At 43.0% G+C, this 21,437-nt stretch overlaps 1 protein-coding gene across 4 annotated transcripts in view; it reads right to left on the reverse strand.

Moving 5' to 3' along the window:
- Positions 1 to 21,437, reverse strand: part of MTAP (methylthioadenosine phosphorylase) — a 117,826-nt gene that overhangs the window by 92,838 nt on the left and 3,551 nt on the right. For all 4 annotated transcript variants that reach the window (XM_050761140.1, XM_050761142.1, XM_050761141.1 and 1 more), the window contains exons 2-4: positions 12,191 to 12,277; positions 10,943 to 11,001; positions 9,522 to 9,689 (exon numbers count right to left, since the gene is read on the reverse strand). In XM_050761140.1, the coding sequence (XP_050617097.1) occupies positions 9,522 to 9,689; positions 10,943 to 11,001; positions 12,191 to 12,277 (314 nt within the window). The remainder of the gene's footprint in view (positions 1 to 9,521; positions 9,690 to 10,942; positions 11,002 to 12,190; positions 12,278 to 21,437) is intronic.

Raw genomic sequence — 21,437 nt, forward strand, 5'->3', positions numbered from 1 at the left:
TGAGTCCTCACATGTGGAAGACGGAGGCAGAAGAGTCAATGTCAGCATGATGACAGGTGAGGACTCCACTGCCATTGCTGGCTCTGAAGATGGATGAGGGCCATAAGCTAAGGAATGTGAGTGGCAAAGGGCAGGGAAAGGGATTCTCCCCTAAGCCTCCAGAAAGGAATGCAGCCCTGCTGACAATTTTTTTAGTTTCAGTGAGACCCATGATACACTCCTAATTTACAAAACTAAAAGGTAAGGTCTGCTTCTTACTCTTGCTTTAACCAGTAAACCCCTCTAGCTAGGCAAGGGGACTAATTTTTATCTCCCAATTAGCTTGGGATCCTACTGGAAAACATGGATTTCAGGGACTGACTTATCCACTGGCTTTACCACTCACTAGCTGTGTGCCTCTGGGAAAGTCACTCTCGTCTCTCTGCACCTCAGTTGAATCAGTTTCCTTAAACGGGCGCAATCCCACTGACCTATAAAGTCCCCGTGAGAACCGAATGAGACTACATGAAGCAAGTGCTTGGCATTTGTCACTATCATTTATGGAAAATATGCTTCTGAACATTTCTTCTGCCAATCCCAAAGTATGACATATTGATGGGCCTCAAGTCAAGGGTATCCAACAAATTGCTTAAGGTTGTCAAGCAGGGATATGTGATAAGAAGTTAGCCGACAAATTTAAAAAAAAACCCTGCCTATGGAAAAGTAAAGGAGACAAAATGATGTGTTCTGGCAAGAAAAATGAGTTCAAGACAGTTAAAGAGAGAACACTGGCACTTTCAAAGAGAGGGAGAAAAGCCTAGACATAGATTGACTGGTAGGTTGTTTCTTGAATCAAGACTCTTACATTGGCTTGAAGATAGCCGTTGGTTAATACGTTTCCTTTGAGGAAATGTGGTGTTGCAAACAAGCTGAGGGCAAGCACCCATCCCCCAGCAGAAGCAAACACAATCATCGATCTCTGAGGACGTTTCAGAATATGGTCTGTATCCACAACAAGCCCCAACATGCAGAATCATGAGTCAATTAATTTACTGGCAGAGCAGAATAACGGCTGCTCATAAGGAGGATGGTTTAGGGGAAGTGAATCTACCCATCATTTAAAATATATCCCAAAAATCAAACAGCAGCGTGAATAGGCAGTCATGAGAAAAAATTCGGACAGAAACAACATCAGACTAAGAAGTGGAACAATTCTGTCTTAATAACCAGAAGTAAGTGAGGCTCACACATGTAATCCCAGCACTACAGGGGGCCAAGGTGGTTGCAGCCTTTGAGTTTAGACGTTCAGGACCAGCCCAGGCAACATAGTGAAACCCCGTCTCTACAAAAACATACGAAAAATTAGCTGGGAGTGGCGTCACACGCTTGTAGTCCCAGTACTTGGGGGCCTGAGGTGGCAAGATCACCTGAGCCTGGGAGGTCGAGAGGCTCTAATGAGCTGTGGTGCCACGGTACTCCAGCATGGGCAACAGAGTGAGATCTTGTCTCAAAAAAAGAGAAGTGAAAACTTATGAATTTGGAGCAATATCATTAAGATCCTCCTACTGTTCTAATATCAACAGTGCCCCTGAGTGCTGATGGTGGCATAAAAAAGGAGGAAAACCAATGGATGTTTATATCCCAGTCAAGCAAGGCTGCTTAATAAACAGGTAAGTTTTCCCTTATTTTCTATTATATTTCATGAGATCATGCTAAACAGTAGCACAAAAATAAAAATCCTCACTCTACACAGGTGGTGACAACAATCTCTTTGGGCCTCAGTTTTCTCACTTTTTGTGAAAGGGAAGGATAAGGTAGACAGAAGATGTCTTCTACAGCTATGATAATAAGCAGTGTCAGAAACATAGTAAGGGCCTAAGTTTCCTCAACTATAAACTGGAATGACTGCTGTATGCCATAATTGGGATTAACTGATTGTGACACCTAATAGGAACTCAAAAATGGGTAGTGTAGGATTTTTAATAACAGGATATATTATGGGAAGTTAATAACACAACTAGGTTATGGAATAGAACGTAAGAATGAATCTCATCCAGGGGAACAGTGGACACCACTTCAAGGACAGCTACAGACAAGAGGATGGCAAAGAATGGGGATGCAAGTAACTGGGGAAAGGGAAGGTGAAGGAAGATGATGAGTTCATGCTTAAGTTTCTGTCTTTTCTATAAAGGTGGAGGTGACATTCTCAGCTAAAGAGTGAGGGAAATGAGGAAGAAGCAGTAAGAACAGTAAGGGTTAAAAATAGCTGTTGACAGGAATGAGAGAAGGAGCTAAATAAAGGCTTCTTGCGTAACTCTTTACCGTAAAACACTTTCTAGTCATCAAGAGACAGAAAGAGAATGACAAAATACTTGACATCAGAGCATACTCCCAACCTCAGGGACCAGAGCTTTATGCTATGACATAAAGTTCTAGGGGAAGCCCAGGCAGGGCTGGTCTCTGGGAGAAGGAAACAAGACTGACATAACTGATCCTTCAGCACTGTGTTTACAGCGGGGCTTTCCTGATGAGTAAGAATGCGTGACAAAAGCGAAGTCGAACCCCTCCCAGTTCTAGCAAGAAAATAAGTTGAAGAAATCATCTGAAGAGGGGAGGATACCAGAACTTTTAGGAATCAATTCAACACTCTCATTTAGCAGATGAGGACATTAAGTGACAAACGAATTTCACAGCACAGCCAGGAAAGAATTCTGGATGTCCTCACTTCTAAGCTGGGATTCTTTCACTGCATTCTTTGAGAAGGTAGAATCCAAACACGGGCCTTGGGCACAACAGGCCAATATGTTATTAGCCACATTTTACAGAAACTACTTAGCTCCAGGAATCACACTGTGCTTCCTTTAATATTCAGTTTTTGGTCATATTTTTCTCATTGTAAAAAAAAAAAAAATCAATGTCTGCAAAACATTCCTGATAAAGAAGACTATTAAAAAAGAAATCTCATCCTTCTCCTTACTGATATGTTTCCAAGTTTCATCTTGAGATACTTCTGACAGTGACAGCAGTTGAGCAAGTCCTACTCATCTGATCCTTTTTTAAAAAATATGTAGCTGGGTGCAGTGGCTCATGCCTATAATCCCAGCACTTTGGGGAGGCCAAAGCAGGAAGATTGCTTGAGGCCAGGAGTTTGAAACCAGCCTGGGCAACATAGTGAGACCCCCATCTCCTTAAAAAAAAAAAAAATTAGCCAAGCATAGTGGCAAATTCCTGTAATCCTAGCTACTAGAGGGGCTGAGGTGTGTGGATTGCTTAAGCCCAGGAGGTCGAGGCTGCAGTGGGCCTTGATCAGGCCACTGCACTCTAACCCGGGCAAGATCCTATCTAAAAAAACAACAAAAAAATACAATGTGGGCATCTTTTCAAACAGTTTATAGATCTTGTTTTTCTTAGATTTGCATAATAAATATGGTGTACTGATTTCCTACAATCATCAGGATTAATGGTAAAGAGAAAGAAGAGCAAGTGTAGAAATTGCTGGAATCCCCTGCCCATGTATCTTTAATGGCATGGACAGTTAGTAGTTGGGGGTGAAAGAAAGGCCATATCACCAGTTCCCCCACACATACAAATGATTGTGTAGAGGTATCTCACAAGAACTGGGCTAGAAAATGGAGGGCCCATGTACCACAAGTACAGGAGGAAACAACAAAATGCCTCATGATTTGAATAAAGCAGCTGGCAGGGAAACAGTCTTGCTTTGCTCCAATGGCAAAAATCCCATTAAAAACCAATCCTGTGCACCACTTTATAATGCATCATCGAAGTTGAGCTTTAGAAGTCGGGTGGGTGCGGGAGGCAGGAAAGAGTCATGCCTTTCTTCTCCATGGCTGATGAATAAAAACTAAGCGAAGGCCAGTGATGCGTAGTCATGCTTCTAAATTTCTCTAAGTCTCATTTACTTTGACTCTTCTATGAGTCTTTTTTCCCCCATAAACAGAACATCTTGCTTCAGTTTCCCATAAGTGACTCAGTGAGAGCCAGGTGTGCATACATACAAGGGTGTGTACCACAGGAGAGAAGTTCCAAAATTATGGACTTGGAGTACATATCTTATGAGAGCCTTTTAATGTATAAATAGCCTGATGACTTTCTTTCAGGACAGACCAAAGGTCAAATACTTTCCCCAGTTCAAATAGACTGTTTAATCGCTGCAAAGAAGTGGAACAAATCCCACTGCTAACCATCTTCTACCCTCAGTGGCCAAATGACTTGTGGCTCTAACAATGGGGACCTTGTACAAGTTAAAAGAAATGGATTAATCTAACACAATCCAGCAGGAGGCATAGGCACTGAAGAAACCTACTGCAGACAAGCCTTCTAGACAAAGTGTTTGGTAGAGATTCTGATTTTCCTATTTTTAATTTTTGGTTTGGGAAGAACACTACACACAGAGGCCAGGACCGATGGCAAGGAAGCATCAGGAAACTCGTCCCTGTGCAACAAAAATGGGAAAATGAAAAATATAACCCATTCTTTTGGGTTCCAGAGCAAGATATATGTTGCTTTCTATGGATGCTCTTCCACAAATGAAAGATTATTATTTTCACTTTAATTGCTATGGAATTTCCTCGAATGAGAAAGACACAAAGACTGACTGTACATACGCAAACATACTTGAGCCTACTGCACTCTCTATCTCTCTTTCCAGGACAGTCATACCCAGAGTTCCCCTTTTCTCATGCCCAGGCTTTTTAACTTCATCAGCTGTAATGTAGCATGAGAAAGAGAAGAAAAAATATTTTCAGAAAAGAATGATGTTTTTCTTAAAAGAGCTTCCAGCATTGTCAGAGTCCTTCAAGAGTATATTTCATTACCAGAGCAGAAATCTAATGTTTCTAAAAACAACCCTAAAAATCAGCCACATGTCTTTCTTAAGTCTGAGGTTGGTCCCCCTGCCCTGCTCATGCTGGCACTGAAGGAAAAGAAAGTGATGTGCTTTAGCTTGGCCATCTATAAAATAAGAATAGCCATATTATTAAACAATCTCGATAGCCTTTGAAGCACACTTTAGGATGAGGATTTTTTTTTTTTTTTTCCTGAGACAACGTGCTGACAAAGTTATGGCAATAGGTCAATGTGTGTGGTTCTAGATAAGTCCCTGGAGAGAATACAAGGGCAGTGTAGGGAAAAGGAGCCTGGGCCAGGCACAGTGGCTCACAATTGTAACCCCAGCACTTTGGGAGGCCAAGATGAGTGGATCACTTGAGGCAAGAAGTACAAGACCAGCTTAGCCAACATGGTGAGACCCCATCCCTACTAAAAGTACAAAAATTAGCCAGGTATGGTAGTGTATACCTGTAATCCCAGCTACTCAGGAGGTTGAGGCATGAGAATTGCTTGAACCCAGGAGGCGAGGTTGCAGTGAGCTGAGATTGCATCACTGCAGTCTAGCCTGGGTGACAGAGTGGGACTGTCTCAAAAAAAAAAAAAAAACAAAAAAAACAAAACACACATACACACACAAAAGAGTGAATGTGTGTGTGTGTGAGAGAGAGAGAGAGAGAGAGAGAGAGAGAGAGAGAGAGAGAGATGGTACAATTCAGCCCTCCATTTGGAAGAAAGAACCAACATGCAGTGGGTAAAGTGATTTGCCCAGGGCCAAAAAGAGTCAAGATGAAACCTCCTGATTCAATGCTCCTGCCCCAGCTGCCCTGGAATCTATAATCCACCGGGTGGCTTTACAGGATGTTACAATTCTGTTAAACAAGTTGAGGCTGTGGGTATGACTCTGGGAAACCCCAGGCTAAAAATGGCACAGCCTGTAGCTATTTGTATCTGATGCCATCAGCAAGTGGAGGTAGGAGATGCCTGTCTCAACACACCAAGATTCACTTTACTAAGAAATGTGCTATCAGTAAAACACATAGAGGGCATTACCCACAAGGCAAAAAGTTCTGATTCTCTTCTGCTATAAGATGTTCAAACACATAATGAATCATATACGTGCTCAAGCCTGGTTAACTGGAACCCACTCAGCTCAATCAAAGGCAGTAGCACTTAAAAGATGCATCCAACAGCAATATGATGTTAGCCACCTAGGTAATTTAAAAATGTCTAGTGGTCACTGAAAAAGTAAAAGAGAAACAGGTAAAATTAACTTTAAAATCTTGTCTAACCTAATATATTCAAAACGTTATCACTGCAAATAAGTAATCAATGTAAAAATTGAGATTTCATGCTAAATTATATTCTCTTAGGGATCCTTCTTTTTTTTTGAGACGGAGTTTCACTCTTGTTGCCTAGGCTGGAGTGCAACAGAGTAATCTCGGCTCACTGTAACCTCTGCCTCCCAGGTTCAAGCGGTTCTCCTGCCTCAGGCTCCCGAGTAGCTGGGATTATAGGTGCTCACCACCACACCTGGCTAATTTTTTTTTGTATTTTTAGTAAAGATGGGGTTTCACCATGTTGATGAACTCCTGACCTCAGGTGATCTGCCTGCGTCAGCCTCCCCAAAATGTTGGGATTACAGGCGTGAGCCACCGCGCCCTACCAGGGATCCTTCTTTTAACAGATTCTTTTCTCCTGCTGTTGTAAAGTAGTATCAACTAGTGGACCCTCCAGCCACTCCGCCCACACTCTCAATAATGGCACTCAGTTATTCAGAAGGTTAACACATGCAAGATCCCACAAAAGGCACTTGTTAGAGACTTTGAACTTCCAAGGAAACATTAAGAAGGCAGGTTATCCATATGTCTCATAAACAGAAAAATACTAGAAGATCTTAAGGTTACCTGGCCAAGATGTGCTAAGATAGAATGAAACCAGATCTGATGGCAATACCTGTTCTCTTTCTAGTCTCCATCTTCTGACCCAACTGCTTTCTTGAAAGAGCCAGTATGTGACTAAAAGATCTGGGAAATGCAACAGCATATAGTTATATCATTTAACTAACAAATTAACCCAAGGCTCAGTGCCCAATTCGGACTTTACAGTATCATCTGTAATACTTCATAAATCTGGATCATCCTGAATATGGAGTTTTGTATTCTGCTCTATTTAGCAATCATATTATAATCATTTTCTTAAACTATTACCTCCAAACACATGGACGTTGACAGCCATTGAGATTATGATCAAGATGTTTCCAAAATACAAACTCCAGCCTATCCCTCTATTCAAATGACTATGTTCAAGCCCTCAAAAAATACTGACAGAGCAAAGATGGGCCAGGAACTGTGGGCGTTGGTGATATGGTGCAAACAGGGCAGACAGGGTCTCTTATCTCATATGACATATTCTAGAGGGAAACAGGTCATAAATATATAGTGTCAGGTATAAATACATGATAAGGACATAACTCAGGGTGAGAGACATGTAACCACTTTAGTCTAAACCAATTATTTATTAGGTTGAACCACATGAAACTGCTGATATTCAACCATTTCTGACCAATGGGATGGGCAATTTCAAAACAGTTTCATTCCGTCAGGAAACAACCAAGAATGCTTCTGATGGACCAGAAATTATAATGAATCCCTGAAAGGCAGAAGACACAGTGGCCTGGACTGGACAACCCTCTCTCCCACAGCAGAAGCTCTAGGAGAGGGCTGTGAGTGCCGTAAGCTCAGAGATAACTGACGGGAGAAGCAGCATGGACTGAGGTGGTAGGCAGGGTGATTGGATGGGGGACTGTGGAAGGATCCCCAAATGATTTAACTCTGTGCTACTCCCCACTCTCCACCCAGCCCAGGGGGCTCCTGTCTTCATCCAGAGCATTTTGAGAGGCAATTATTTCTACTAGGAATAGGGGAGGGGGTGGCCCTAGTACAGCGGCCCCCAACCTTTTTGGCACCACGTAAGGAAACTAACTGAAAGAAAGTTCCAAAAACACAACCTGATTAAAAAAGTAGGCAAAGGACTTGAATAGACATTCCTCAAAAGAAGACACATAAATGGACAACAGCTGTATGAAAAATGCTCAACATCACTAGTCATTAGGAAAATGCAAATAAAAACCACAATAAGGTATCACCTCACACCTGTTTGAACGGCTTTTTTTTTTTGCTGTCATCCAGGCTGGAGTGCAGTGGTGCATTCATGAATCATTCTAGCCTTGACCTCCCAGGCTCAAGCGATCCGCCCACCTCAGTCTCCTAAGTAGCTGGGACAACAGGTGTATACCAACACACCTGGCTAATTTTTGTTTTATTTTTTATAGAGACAAGGTCCCATTATGTTGCCCAAGCTGGTTTCAAACTCCTGGGCTCAAGCAATCCTCTTGCTTCAACCTCTCGAAGTGCTAGGATTACAGGCGGGAACCACTGTGCCAGGCCACAAATGACCTTTATCGAAAAGACAAAACATAGTAAGTGTTGATGAGGATGTGACAAAAACAGAACCTTTGTATACTGCTGGTAGGAATATAAATACAGCCGTTACTAAAATTCCCCAAAAAACTAAAAACATCAACTACCACATGATCCAACAATCCCATCTCAGGGTGTATAAGGAAATGAAATTTTATGTCAAGAAAGACATCAGCCCTTCTATGGTCCCTGCAGCATTATTCACAATAGCCAAGACATGGAAGCATCATAAATGTCCAACAACAGATGGACAGATAAAGAAGAGGTGGTCGATATACACAACGAAATACCATTTAGCCTTAAAAGAGAAGGCAATTCTGTCAATTGCCACAACATGGGTGAACCTGCAGGACATTATGTTAAGTGAAATAAACCATTCACAGAAAGACAAATACTGCATGATCTCACGTATATGTGGAATCTAACTAAGTCAAACTAATGAAAGTAAAGAGTAGAAAGGTTACCAGGGGCTGGGGTTTTGGGAGATGTTGATCAAAGCACAAAATTTCAGTTAGACAGGAGGAATAAGTTTTTGAGATTATACTGCAGGGTGATTATAACTAATGACAACGTATTATGTATTTCAAAATTGTTAAAGTAAAAATCAAATGTTCTCAGCACCAAAGATGATATGTGGGGTAATACGTTAATTAGCTTTGCTAATCATTGTACAATGTATACATGTATCAAAACATAATGTTATACCTCATATATACATTTATCATTTGTCAATTGAAATTCAAAAACAAAAACTCACAATGAAAAGCTTAAAGCAGGCTGGGTGCGGTGGCTCACGCCTGTAATCCTAGCACTTTGCACTTTGGGAGGTCGAGGTAAGTGATTTCCTGAGGTCAGGAGTTCAAGACCAGCCTGACCAATATGGTGAAACTCCATCTCTACTAAAAACACAAAAATTAGCTGGGCATTATGGCAGGCGCCTGTAGTCCCAGCTACTCGGGAGGCTAAGACAGAAGAATTGCTTGAACCTGGAAGGCGGAGGTTGCAGTGAGCCGAGTTCATGCCATTGCACTCCGGCCTGGGTGATGAGTGAGGCTCTGTCCCCCCGCCCAAAAAAAAAAAAGAAAAAAAAATGGCAAGAAAGTCTGTGGCCCTACCCTCCCGGTTTCCCTGCTGGTTCCCAAACATCGTCCATTTGAGCTGGAAATGACCAGCTACAAGCTACAATAGCCTAAAGCATTTTGTATGACTGCTTACCTGTCAATGAATTGATCAATAATGACAATATCACCGGGCTGAATCTCCTCCCTCAAGGAGCCACAGGCTGTGGTCACTATGACATGTGTACAGCCCTCTTCCTTCAAAGCCCAGATGTTCGCCTGGTAGTTGACCTTTGAAGGCATGATGGTGTGCTGCCTTCCATGCCTAAGGAAGGACAGAAGAAATCGTCAACCTGTGATGAACACACCACCAACTGTTTTCTCCTAGAGTCCAGAAAAAATTAAGTGATTCTCTAGCAATGACCACAGACTAACACAGGGGGTCTCCTAGAACCCACTCCAGTGACCAACTAAAACTAAAATTTAGGTTCCCTGGATTCTGAGAAGCCACTTCTGTTTCAAAAATGTAGACTGGCAGACAGAGCGTAGTGTGGTTCCCACTGTCATGCTCTGTATAAAGTGTCAGTGAACCTGGGACTTGCATCTGGCCATTAGAAAATGGCAAATGGGCTATAAGTCACTCCCATGATTAGGCTCTACCTTGCAAGCATGCACGTGAGATTCTCCTACTGGCCTCCTGCATACTTGCAAGGTACAGCCTAGCCATGGAGGTGACTTCTAGCACCTTTGCCATACCCTAATAGCAAGCAGCAAGCTGCTGCCAAATGAACAGCCTGTGGAGCAGGCCACACGACGGAATGTGAACCACCTCTAGGAGCCAAAGGCCTCTGCCCTGTAACTTCTAGGAAGTGAATTCTCCTACAACCACATGAGCTTGAACAAGGACCTCAAGCTCCAGATGGGAACTCAGCCCTTGAATATGCCTTGTGGGGCCTTGTGCAACTACAAGCAGAGGACCTGCTAAGCTGTGCCAGACTTCTGACCAACAGGAACCAGGAGATCATGTGTGCTCTTTTAAGCTGCTAAATTTGTGATAATTTGTTACACAACAGTAGAGAACTCATACATATATCTTGACTAATTTCTAACAATGGTATAAAAATGACTTGGCCTCCTCTGTAATACGGAGCAGCACCAGCCTCCTTAAGGAAACAACAGCACAGACACAAGTAACCCACTTCAGAAGCCCTAAGCCCACTCTCCACAGATATATAACTACTACTAGCAAGAGGTCATTAATGATGGATTGTTTTTCTTTATCTTTATAAGAAAGGGGAAAAAATGAACAAAACATTTCTTCTTGCATTTAGAACTAAAACCAGAGCTTTGATTTTAGTCATCTGATCTACTTTCCCAATCTAAGGGGCAAGGGCATGAGATCTTTGATCTCCTAAGTCAATATAACTTAACCAAAAATGAAACATTGTAAATAAAGGTTACTAAGATGTTCTGATTCTGTCAACATATAAAAACTCATACCTGTATCTTTACTCTTTCCAGAATTTAAGTTTAAATTATCCTTTAGTAGTAACATCCAAAAAGCTTACAATACCATACCTTGCAAGAAGGACGCAATCAACATTTTTTATCTTCCCCAAAATTAAGGCATCAGATGGCTGCGTACAATGAAAAAATGTCAATTAATTCAGTGATTTAAAAACAGGTATGTAAATTAAAATTATTCAACCACAACAGTACTCATGGAATCTGAAGAGTCTGAGGATACAACTTAGAGAACAGGCAAGATCTGATTATCAATATAATCATTTAATCAATCACGTATTGATCCCTCTTGCAAGCATAGATTCACAGGACTCAAGGTTACCATGAGTACCTGTGTAGGTACCATTTAGTCAGATCTATTCGTAACGAGTACCCCAGGGGACTATGACGGTAGACTGGTCAAACTTAGATGTGTCAAGGTTATTGGGCAGGTTCAAGAACAGGTATGAGGGTGAAAGGCAGAAAGGATAAGAAGTCACTGTCATGACACTAAGAACTCAGCACTGGAAATGTCTGCTTGTGTTAACCAGGTCTAAGATGATCCTGGAAATGACCTGAGGTAACAAAGGTTGGAAAGACCCTTAGAACCAAGGGGTTTAAGAAAATGAACCAAGATGACTGCAGGACTGGGAGCACGCAAGGTCAACCTAAGAATTTAGCTGAAAAGGAGGGTTTGGTTGGGACAGCCAGATAGAGAGATCTTACAGAAGGACCAGAGGACGTAGCAATATGAAATTAGGAGAATGCAGACACCCTCACCCTGGCATAGGCTAAGTGACACGGGATTGGAGAAAAAGCAACCTCTCCTATAAAAGGAGGAACGTTTTATTTCTAGCTCAGTTATGCATTCAACTAACATGAGGCATGTTCTCATTCCCCAAAACAGTTCTTTTCACTCAAATGCCACTTCATAATAATTCATCCTATTAGTCATCGGCTTGTCCCGTAATTAGTGTGGTGTGACCTATTGGCCCCATATTAGGTGATTTGAATGTAGATTTGAAAAGTACAGTCTGGAATGAGTCTGTGGTCTGAAATGAGTATCCGATTTCTAGCAACAGAATTTGAGAAGTGATGTACATATCCAGTAGCCATTTTCTCAAAACATCAAAGTCTGAGGCATCCGTCAGATACCTTCTCAGCTGATGGAACCCAACAGTAGCACTTCTGGCCCTCTCTGCTGTGAGCAGACAGCCCTGGGCTGCCAAAACAAAAGCAATTTTTTTTTTTTTTAATTTAAAAATCAAGCCAGCAAGGAGAAATGAAAAAACTAACATGTCTCCACTAATTGGACATATTAACCTTGCCAAATGGAGTATCCACATATTTTTCAGTTCTTCCTTCTAAAATTTCTGGATCATCCAGGCCTGTTCCACCAATTATTCCAATCTAAGAGAGAAAAAGACAGAGAAGATTATTGTATTTGGTAATTTTTATTAGAAATAAGATTCTAAGCAAATTCATTTATTCATATGCTCTTCTCCATTCCTACCAAGCCCTATTTTTTTGAAATCTGAAAATTACTGAACAACAATCCACAAATATTTCAAAGCCTTCTATAAAAACCAACAAATATTTGAAGGCCTTCTATATTCTAGAAATAACCAAAATGTAGGGCACCTTTTTGGACTACATCACATTTACTTCTGACTGTCTAAATTACAAGTCAGCACAGACAGGTACTTTAACCAACTCAAGTTAGAAAGTCAAACCTAAAAGTAGGCAAATATGGTAGTGGAAAGTACCTTCTAATCAATTTTGTTTCTCTGTCAAATGGACTACAGAGTAAAGAATGTCCAGAAGACTGCTGCGATATAAAATATTAGGTATTCCATTTGGTAGTGATTTCTCCTCACTGTTCTATTTGATAAAGAAATGAGAGATTATCTTTCCCACGCCATTAGAATCACAGAGCTAGGAGAGAATGCAGACAGAGGAGACTGAAATAGCATGAAAAGTTACCCGCATATACATTTATGAAAACAATCATTCATATATGTATGCAAATTCATATTTACATATTGTAGATATACATATAGGATACTCATGTATACAACTCAGTAAATACATTTATGTAAACATAAATAATTCAAAAGGTAGTTATAAGTTTTTTTTAAGTTCATGAATTGTATTGCATTTTTCAGAGATTATCTTGAAAGTCCTTGTCTGAGTTAAAGAAACCTGAGAGTTGATCTAATTTGATGATTAAGAAACAGAAACAAGAACAATTATAAAAATAAATAAATATTAACTAAACTGTTAAAACTAAAAATTAAGTAACAAATCATTAGGGAAATTTCCTTGGGCTGGTACTTCCTAAAGGACAAAGTAAATAGTGCCAGGCTAACTTTATAGAAACCTAATTAATGCGAAGTGACCTGGGCATTGTTGTTTTTCAATGAAAAGCTTTAAATCTATTGTCACTTGGGTAACTAAATAAATTAGGCCTCAAGAAAAAATTCCAGAGTTAAGAATTCAGTGAACATCTGAATTAAATAATTTTCAGGTCAGGTTACACAAGTTGAGTCCTATCAACACGTAAAAAAACCTTCTGCCTCAGTTTCCTGAAAAAAACAAAAAACAAAAAAACAAAAGCAACAACAACAAAAAACAAACAAGAAAATAAGGACAATTTAGTGAAGTTTTTAATGAAGAACTCTGCCTGTTTCCCGTGACATGGTTACATAATTTGTGACTGTCCACCACAATTTCCTTAAGTGGCAAAGCCAGGTTTTGATGTTGGCGCCATCTTGTGGAGGTATATTATTAAAACCACAACAGGTTAACGTACTTTATGTCAATGAACTTAACATTATTGTTAAAGGGTAACCAGTATTATAGCTTTCAAATCAACAGAAGTGTTCACTTAAGTCAATAAATTTAAATAACGGCACTTCAATAGAAAACAACAAAAATTCATGCTGTTTTAGGAAATCCCAACCCTTCCTTAGCCTGGCTTCTCCAACTTACCCTTCATTCCATGGACCTCTGAAGCACCACAGGTCACGAGGAAGCTAAGAAACCATCCAGCTCCCATCCTCACCTGGGACACAGATATGAACTGCTGACTCTGAAATTACTCTCAGCCAACTCCCTGGGATTCAGTTACTAGATTTTATCACTACTTTGACCTGGCTGTCTCTGGGTTTTCCCTGAGCCATGGCATCTCAGATTCTGGATTCAACACTGGATGCTCGGGATCAAATACACAAATCAAGTTGGGCTTTGTTTGGAGCCACCCTCTGAGTTTACGTGAACTTGCCCAGCATTGTAGCAGTTGTTGAAAAATGCTAACCAGGTGTCCTGCTGAAATTCAGAGCCCCTGAGCTCACTCTCAGCAGCCCCAAGCTTCAGTCTGCACCACCTGACTGCATAATGACTCTGCACTAGGTAGCTGGCAACTCAGCCCTCAGCAAGGAACGTGTAGTAGCCCTGGACATGAAAGCAAGAGTGGCTACTGCTCTGGAATGATCTGCTGGCAAGCCCATCCATTCACTTAACTAGGTCCAGTTGTTTATGGAAACCTACATTGTGCGACGGATACAGGGACACGCGTAGCAACTGAGTCACGCCATCCCAGGAAACTGGACCTCTAAGATGGAGGCCAGCAGGGCCAAGATGTGGCCAATGTCGCCACCTGCTGGCTCCACAGCAAAGTACAACTGGGATGAAGTACCCAAGCACTGATGGCCCAATGCTATCCACATTCCCTTGAGTCTCTAAGTTTGTGTCAACTCAATACTGCCTTAGTAATAAAGTAACTGTGTCTGTGGACTTACATGTTATAGGCACTGTGCTAAGTGCTTCAGTGGTCTTACCTTATTTCATCATCACGACCATAAGATGGGCCCTACAGAATGCTACCCATTTTACAAACGAAGAAAGAGAAGCATAAAAACTAAAAACATCCAAGAGCAAATCATAAGGAGCAAAGCTGGGATAGAAATCCAGGTCTTTCAAGCTTAACCACTACGATCTGCCCTCTCCCAATATCCCCTGGAGTCCTTCATAACATTACACCTTATTAGAAAAGTTTTTTTGGTCTCCATGTTATGAGGCATCATGCTCAGAGAGGTCAAGTTCATGACGAAGGTCACAGAACAAGCACAGAAACAGTGACTCCAGTATCTGAGTGAATCGTCTCAGAGGGGAGGAAAACTCTCAATGACTTCATCCACGCTCAGGAAACAATGACAAGACCCTGCCAGGCCTCCTGGGCCGGAAGCGTCAGTCCCCAGTTCAGTTAATTCTAGACTGTGTAAGAAATGTGTTCAAGACCTGAGATGGAATTTCTGCCCAGCCAGGACTTCTTTATTACACAAGATAGAGTTCTGAAATATGGAGTCAATCAAGGTCCTTGAAAGATTTTAAAAGCTAGTGGCTCATGCCACACTTTTCCACTGACTGACCATCAAACCAAACTTCTCAAAACTAGACTTTCTGCATTGATAATAAAGCTCTCTATGACATCTGCTTCAGAACCCTAAAGCTGCCCACACCTACCTACAGTGACTTGAACCACCTGGTGTCTGCAACCATGAGTGGGGTCACCATCTGTCTGCACTTCCCTGGCCAACTCAATGCTGACTTGCAGAAGCTGGCCGTGAACATGGTCCTATTCCCCCACTTGCACTTCATGTTTGGTTTCGCCCTGCTGACCAGCCAGGACAACCGGCAGTACCAGGCCCTGATGGTGCATAAGCCCACCTGGCAGATGTTTGATGCCAAGAACATGATGGCTGCCTGCAACCTCTGCCATGGCTGCTACCTAATGGCGGCTGCCATGTTCAGGGGTCACATGTCCATGAAGGAGGTGGACAGGCAAATGCTTAATGCCCAAAACATGACAGCAGCTACTTTGTTGGTTGGATCCCCCAAGATATAAAAACAGCTGTATGGACTTCCCACCCTGGGGGCTAAAGATGTCTGCCACCTTCACTGGCAACAACACTGCTATTTAGGATCTGATCAAGTCCATCTCAGAGCAGTTCACAGGTGTGTTTCGGTGCAAAGCTTTCCTGTACTGGTACACGGGCAAGGGCATGGACGAGATGGAATTCACTGAGGCTGAGAGCAACATGAACGACCTGGTGTCTGAATACCAGCAGTAGCAGGAGGCCACGGATGAGGAGGAAGAAGAGTTTGAGTGAGCCAAGGAAGAGGTAGGTGGCCTAAAGCCTTCTGTTACTGTGTAAAGGGTGGAAGTGATGTGAACCCTTTATTCACACACAATCTGTTCTATGACAGCCATGTCTTACTGTATGTGCACTTGCTGTTCTTTGTGTCTTGACATCACATGTTCTAAAGACACCCCAAAGAAAGCATTTTCATAGTGAAAAAAAAATTTTTGTTCAAGAGCAAATCACTCCAAGGGTCTGACTTCTCTAAGACTGTGAAAGCATTTATCCAAATACCAGCTCACCTGCTCAGAACGGTTACTTCCAGCAATGTGGAAAGGGTGCATACTAGCCCCTACTCTGTGTCTATTTCCACTAGTACCTGGCTACAAAGGATTTTACCAACCCTTCTTCGTCCCAGAAACCATTCACCATCACTTTGAGGCCTGGGTGCACTGCCGTAAGGAACCCAGCACTCTATAATGGCATTCTCAAAATACCATGACCCCAAGCATTTCAGACCAGCTCATGCCAGGGAGATGGGCTCCCTCTGAGTGCCTCAAGCTCATGATGAGGTAAGTGAGCCAGAGCCGGAGCTGGCACAGCCCGATCTGAGCATTGCAGTCCTTCAGATCTGGTTGCCATAACAATTTTGGCAAGCACAGCAGACAGAAGCCCTCATTATTAGGCTGACATGGCTTTGAGGCCTGTCAGGGCCTTGCAAAATCCCGGAAGCCTAGCTGTATGGGAGGGAGCAACCAACTGTCTCAGGCTGGGAGGACTGTTAAAAACCTGCAATAGGGTCCACAGGGATAGCTGGGGGCTTCATCTCAGAAAAGACACCCCCCTCTGTAGGCCACCGTTGTAGGTAATGGTTATGGATGGAACTGTGTCTCCCCAAGTTCATATGTTGAAGTTCCAACTCTCAGTACCTCAGAATGTGACTGTATTTGCAGTTTTTAAAGACGTAATTCAGATCAAATGAGGTCACTGGGATGGGCCCTAATACAGTATAGCTCATGCTATGGTTTGAATGTGGTCATCTTCAAAACTCATGTTGAGGCTTGTTCCCCAAATACAGTGATGCTGGGAGGTAGTACCTTTAAAAGGAGTTTGAGTCATAAGCCGCGGTAATAATCCAACCCCATTAAGGGATGAATGCAGTCCCAGGGGAGGGTGTTCTTGCTCTCATTGAGTTGGATTAGTTCCAGTAAGAGTGGGTTGTTATGAAGCCAAGTTTGTCTCTCTCTTTTTTGTGTTTCCTTTTCCTATCTCCCTGGTCTCCCTTTCATTTCTTTCTTTTTTTTTTTTTTTTTTTTTTTTTTTTTTGGAGACGGAGTCTCGCTCTGTCGCCCAGGCTGGAGTGCAGTGGGGTTCATGCCATTCTCCTGCCTCAGCCTCCTAAGTAGCTGGGACTACAGGCGCCCGCCACTGTGCCCGGCTTATTTTTTGTATTTTTAGTAGAGACGGGGTTTCACCGTGGTCTCGATCTCCTGACCTTGTGATCCGCCCGCCTCGGCCTCCCAATCATTTCTTTTACATAAACCTCTTTTCTTTATAAATTACCCTGTCTCAGGTATTCTGTTACAGAAACAGAAAACAGACTAAGAAAACTGTTGTCCGTATAAGAGATTGAGATATAAACACATACAGAGGGAAGACCCTGTGAAGACAAATGGAGAACATTGCCATCTACAAGCCAAGGAGACTGACCTTACAAGAAATCCACCTTGATCTCACCTTGATCTTGGACTTCTAACCTCCAGAGCTGTGAGGAGACAATGCTTCTGCTGCATAAGCTACCCAGTCTGTAGTGCTTTGTTATAGCAGTCCTAGCGAACTAATACAGTGACTCTATATTTTAGTCGGATAAGCTTGGACGACCCAAGGGCTCAAAACATCCATGGTTTTTATTTGACCAAACGCCCCTTGTAAAGTACAGATAGCAGTCTAAAGGACAGACAGCCTCTTGAAGACACACTTCACCTGCTGAAATGGCCAGATATTTTCAGAGGAGGATTTTCCCTAATGCATACTGTATTTGTTAGAGCTCTCCTATGCTTGTGGAACAACAGTGGGACCCATCCACTCTCCTGAGCCAGCTGCTGGATACTAGGACGTTCCCCCTCTCCTGCTTTCAATACCAAAGCCCAGGCCCCAGGGATTCTGATTAGCTGGGCAAGGCGTAGTTTGTTTTTAAAGCTCTGCAGGTGGTTCTAAAGTGCCCTCAGAACTGAGCAACCTGCTCTAGGGCCTAGACCATAAATTTCTAAAACGTGGGCTAAGTGTGGTAAGCTGAATAATGCCCCTGCCCCAAAGAGATCCTAGCTACATCCTAATTCCCAGAACCTGCCTCAAATATGATTAAATCCAGGATCTTGAGATGGGGAGATTATACTAGATTATCTGGGTGGGACCTAAATGAAATCACAAGGAGGCAAGAAGGTCAAATGAGGAAGAAAGTGATATAATGATAGAAGCAGAGGGAGAGAAAAGGGGACATGATGTGGGGCCATGGGCCAAGAAGTCCTGGTGTCTCCAGAAGCTTAAAAAGGCAAGGAAATGGGTTTTCCCCATAAGCAACAGAAACTTATCTCCTCATAGTTCTGGAGGCTAGAAGTCCAACATTAAGGTGAGATTGAGATTGGTTTCTTCTAAGGTCAGTCTCCTTGGCTTGGAGATGGCAGCGTTCTCCACGTGTCTTCACATGGTCTTCCCTCTCTATGTGTCTGTGTCCCAATCTCTTACAAGCACAACAGTTTTCTTAGTCTGTTTTCTGCTTCTATAATAGAATACCGGAGACAGGGTAATTTATAAAGAAAAGAGGCTTATTTAGCTCATGGTTCTACAGGTTCAGAAAACTGAAAAGGCAAGGAAATGGATTTTATAAGAGGAACCAGCCCGACAGACACTTTAATTTTAGCCCTGTAAGACTCATTTTGGATTTGTGGACTCCAGAACTGTAAGAGAATACATCTGTGTGTGTGTGTGTGTGTGTGTGTGTGTGTGTGTGTTTGAAATAGTCTCACTTTGTCACCCAGGCTGCTGGAGCTCAGTGGTGAAATCTCAGCTCATTGCAGCCTCAACCTCCTGGGTTCAAGTGATTCTCCTGTCCCCAAGGAGGTGGAACTATAAGCATGCACCACAATGCCTGGCTAATTTTTTTTTGTATTTTTTGCAGAGATGGGGTTTCACCATACTGCCCAGGCTGGTCTTGAACTCCTTAGCTCAAGCGACCTACCCACCTCAGCCTCCCAAACCGCCATGATTACAGGCATGAGCCACTGCGCCCGGCCTCATTTGTGTTGTCTTAAGCCACTCCATTTGTGAAAATTGTTAGAGCAGCAACATGAAACTATTACACTAAGGGAAGAGCTTGTTAAAAATGCAGATGGTCACCCTTTCCAAAGCTCTCTAGGTCAGTGGCTGTCAAACTTCAGTGGACATCTGAATATTCTAAGGCTTGTCAAAACCTAGATTGCTGGGCCCCAGCCCCAGAGTTTCTGATTCACTGGGACTGGGGTGGGGCCTATGAACTTGCATTTCTAGCAAATGACCAGGTGATATGAATGCATGACACACTTTGAGAACCACTGCTTTAGATGCTTTTGAGGCACAGACTGGAATGCCATGACAACAACCACAGGTAAGGATCCAGGATCCACTGCATACAAACATTTTCCTTAACTGCTTCCTCAACTGCACCTATAGGGGTAAGATTTTTACTTAATCCATACAATTATCAAGAGAATAAAGGGAAATAATGTATTAATATCAGTCACTGTTTCTGTATGCCCTACCACTCCTGGCAAAAATAAAAAATCAAAATAAACTTCCTCAAAGCAACAAAAAAAGCCCTTATTTCCTCCTTTTACTCTGCTGAGCAGTACAAAATCTGGCTGCTCCTACCTCTCTTTGGCAGGTAGTCTTTTTGTGATTTTGCCTTAGGGTCCTCAACTAAATGTCAAACAGCTCTCCTGGGGGTGTCTGGAAACAGGGCTATTTCTGGCTGTTGTCATGACTACGGGGAGTGCTAATGGCATTTCTGCGGAGGGGGTTAAGGGTTGTACTCCATGTCCCGCAATGCTTGGGACAGTCCTACAAAAGAAGTAATTGTCCTGCCCAAAATGCCCTTGTGTCCCTAGGCAAAAAAATGAAGGCTCGTTGGTCATCTGATTTTCAACTGGGGCCTACGGGTTGTCCTCAGTTTCAGATGGCCACACTAGGACTTTCAGGCTGAAGGCCTTGTAGGCCACACTCGAGACAGCCAAGCGGAGAGTGTAAAGGCCCATGTTCCACAGTCTACAAACCATGACTTGTCCATCTCCCTTAATATCATTATGTTTACAGCTCACTACCAACCCACAATGGGACCATATCCCCTCCTTGTCACAGCAACCATGATTAACAAGTTGTTGTTATTATTATTATTATCATTATTATTTTGAGGCAGGATCTTACTCTTGTCACCCAGGCTGGAGTGCAATGGCGCAATCTCTGCTCACGGCAACCTCTGCCTTCTGGGTTTAAGGGATTCGCCCACCTTGGCCGCCTGAGTAGCTGGGATTACAGGCGTGCAGCACCATGCCGAGTTAATTTTTGTATTTTTTGTAGAGATGGGGTTTCATCATGTTGCCCAGGCTGGTCCTGAACTTCTGAGCTCAGGTGATCTGCCCATCTGGGCCTCCCAAAGTGTTGGGATTACACGCATGAGCCGCTGCGCCTGGCCAAGTCTTATTTTTAATCTCCCAGAGTGAAAGCTGGGAGGCTGCCCAGGGGAGTCATGGTACACTGCTGGAGCCCTCCAGAATGCCCTCTATTTGGGTGCCAAAGACTAGTTTGGCCCTCTCTCAGGAATACTACCTGCCCTTGGCTGATGCTGGAGGACAATGTCTCCCTGAGGTCCTCTCAGACAATAGCGGTGTTAATCCCATAGCCTCTGGCTCCTGCTGCCTCTCTCCATGGCTACCCCCCAAGTAATAGCCTTACTCCCTGCCTGGACCACCTCTCACTGCAGTGAACCACAAAAAAGCCTGTTTCAATTACTCTCACTGCAGGTGGTTTTCTCCTTCCCTCAACCTGCCACCCACTCTGCTCCTACAGCAAAGAGGCCCCTCAGCATCTCAGCCTCTGGCCCCCTAACCAGCAGTATCTGGGAGGAAGGAATCCTACACTCACCCTCCTTGGCTCCAAGGAGTCACTCATGGCCCCTTATCGCCCACTTTGAAATGACCCACCAGTACCACCATCTTTTTGCTTTTCCAGGTCAAAAGCAGAAATCATCCTGTTCTTCTTCCCGCACTCCCCACATCTTACCTGCAAGTTCTATCCCCAATCTCATTATTCCTCACCATCTCCATGGCTCCCACCCTAGACTTCAGCACCAACACCAAGACTTCTGGCCTGATCTCTTAGCTCTTCCCCTGCCCACT

The sequence above is a fragment of the Macaca thibetana genome, chromosome 15, assembly GCF_024542745.1.
Source record: "Macaca thibetana thibetana isolate TM-01 chromosome 15, ASM2454274v1, whole genome shotgun sequence".
NCBI lineage: Eukaryota > Metazoa > Chordata > Mammalia > Primates > Cercopithecidae > Macaca > Macaca thibetana.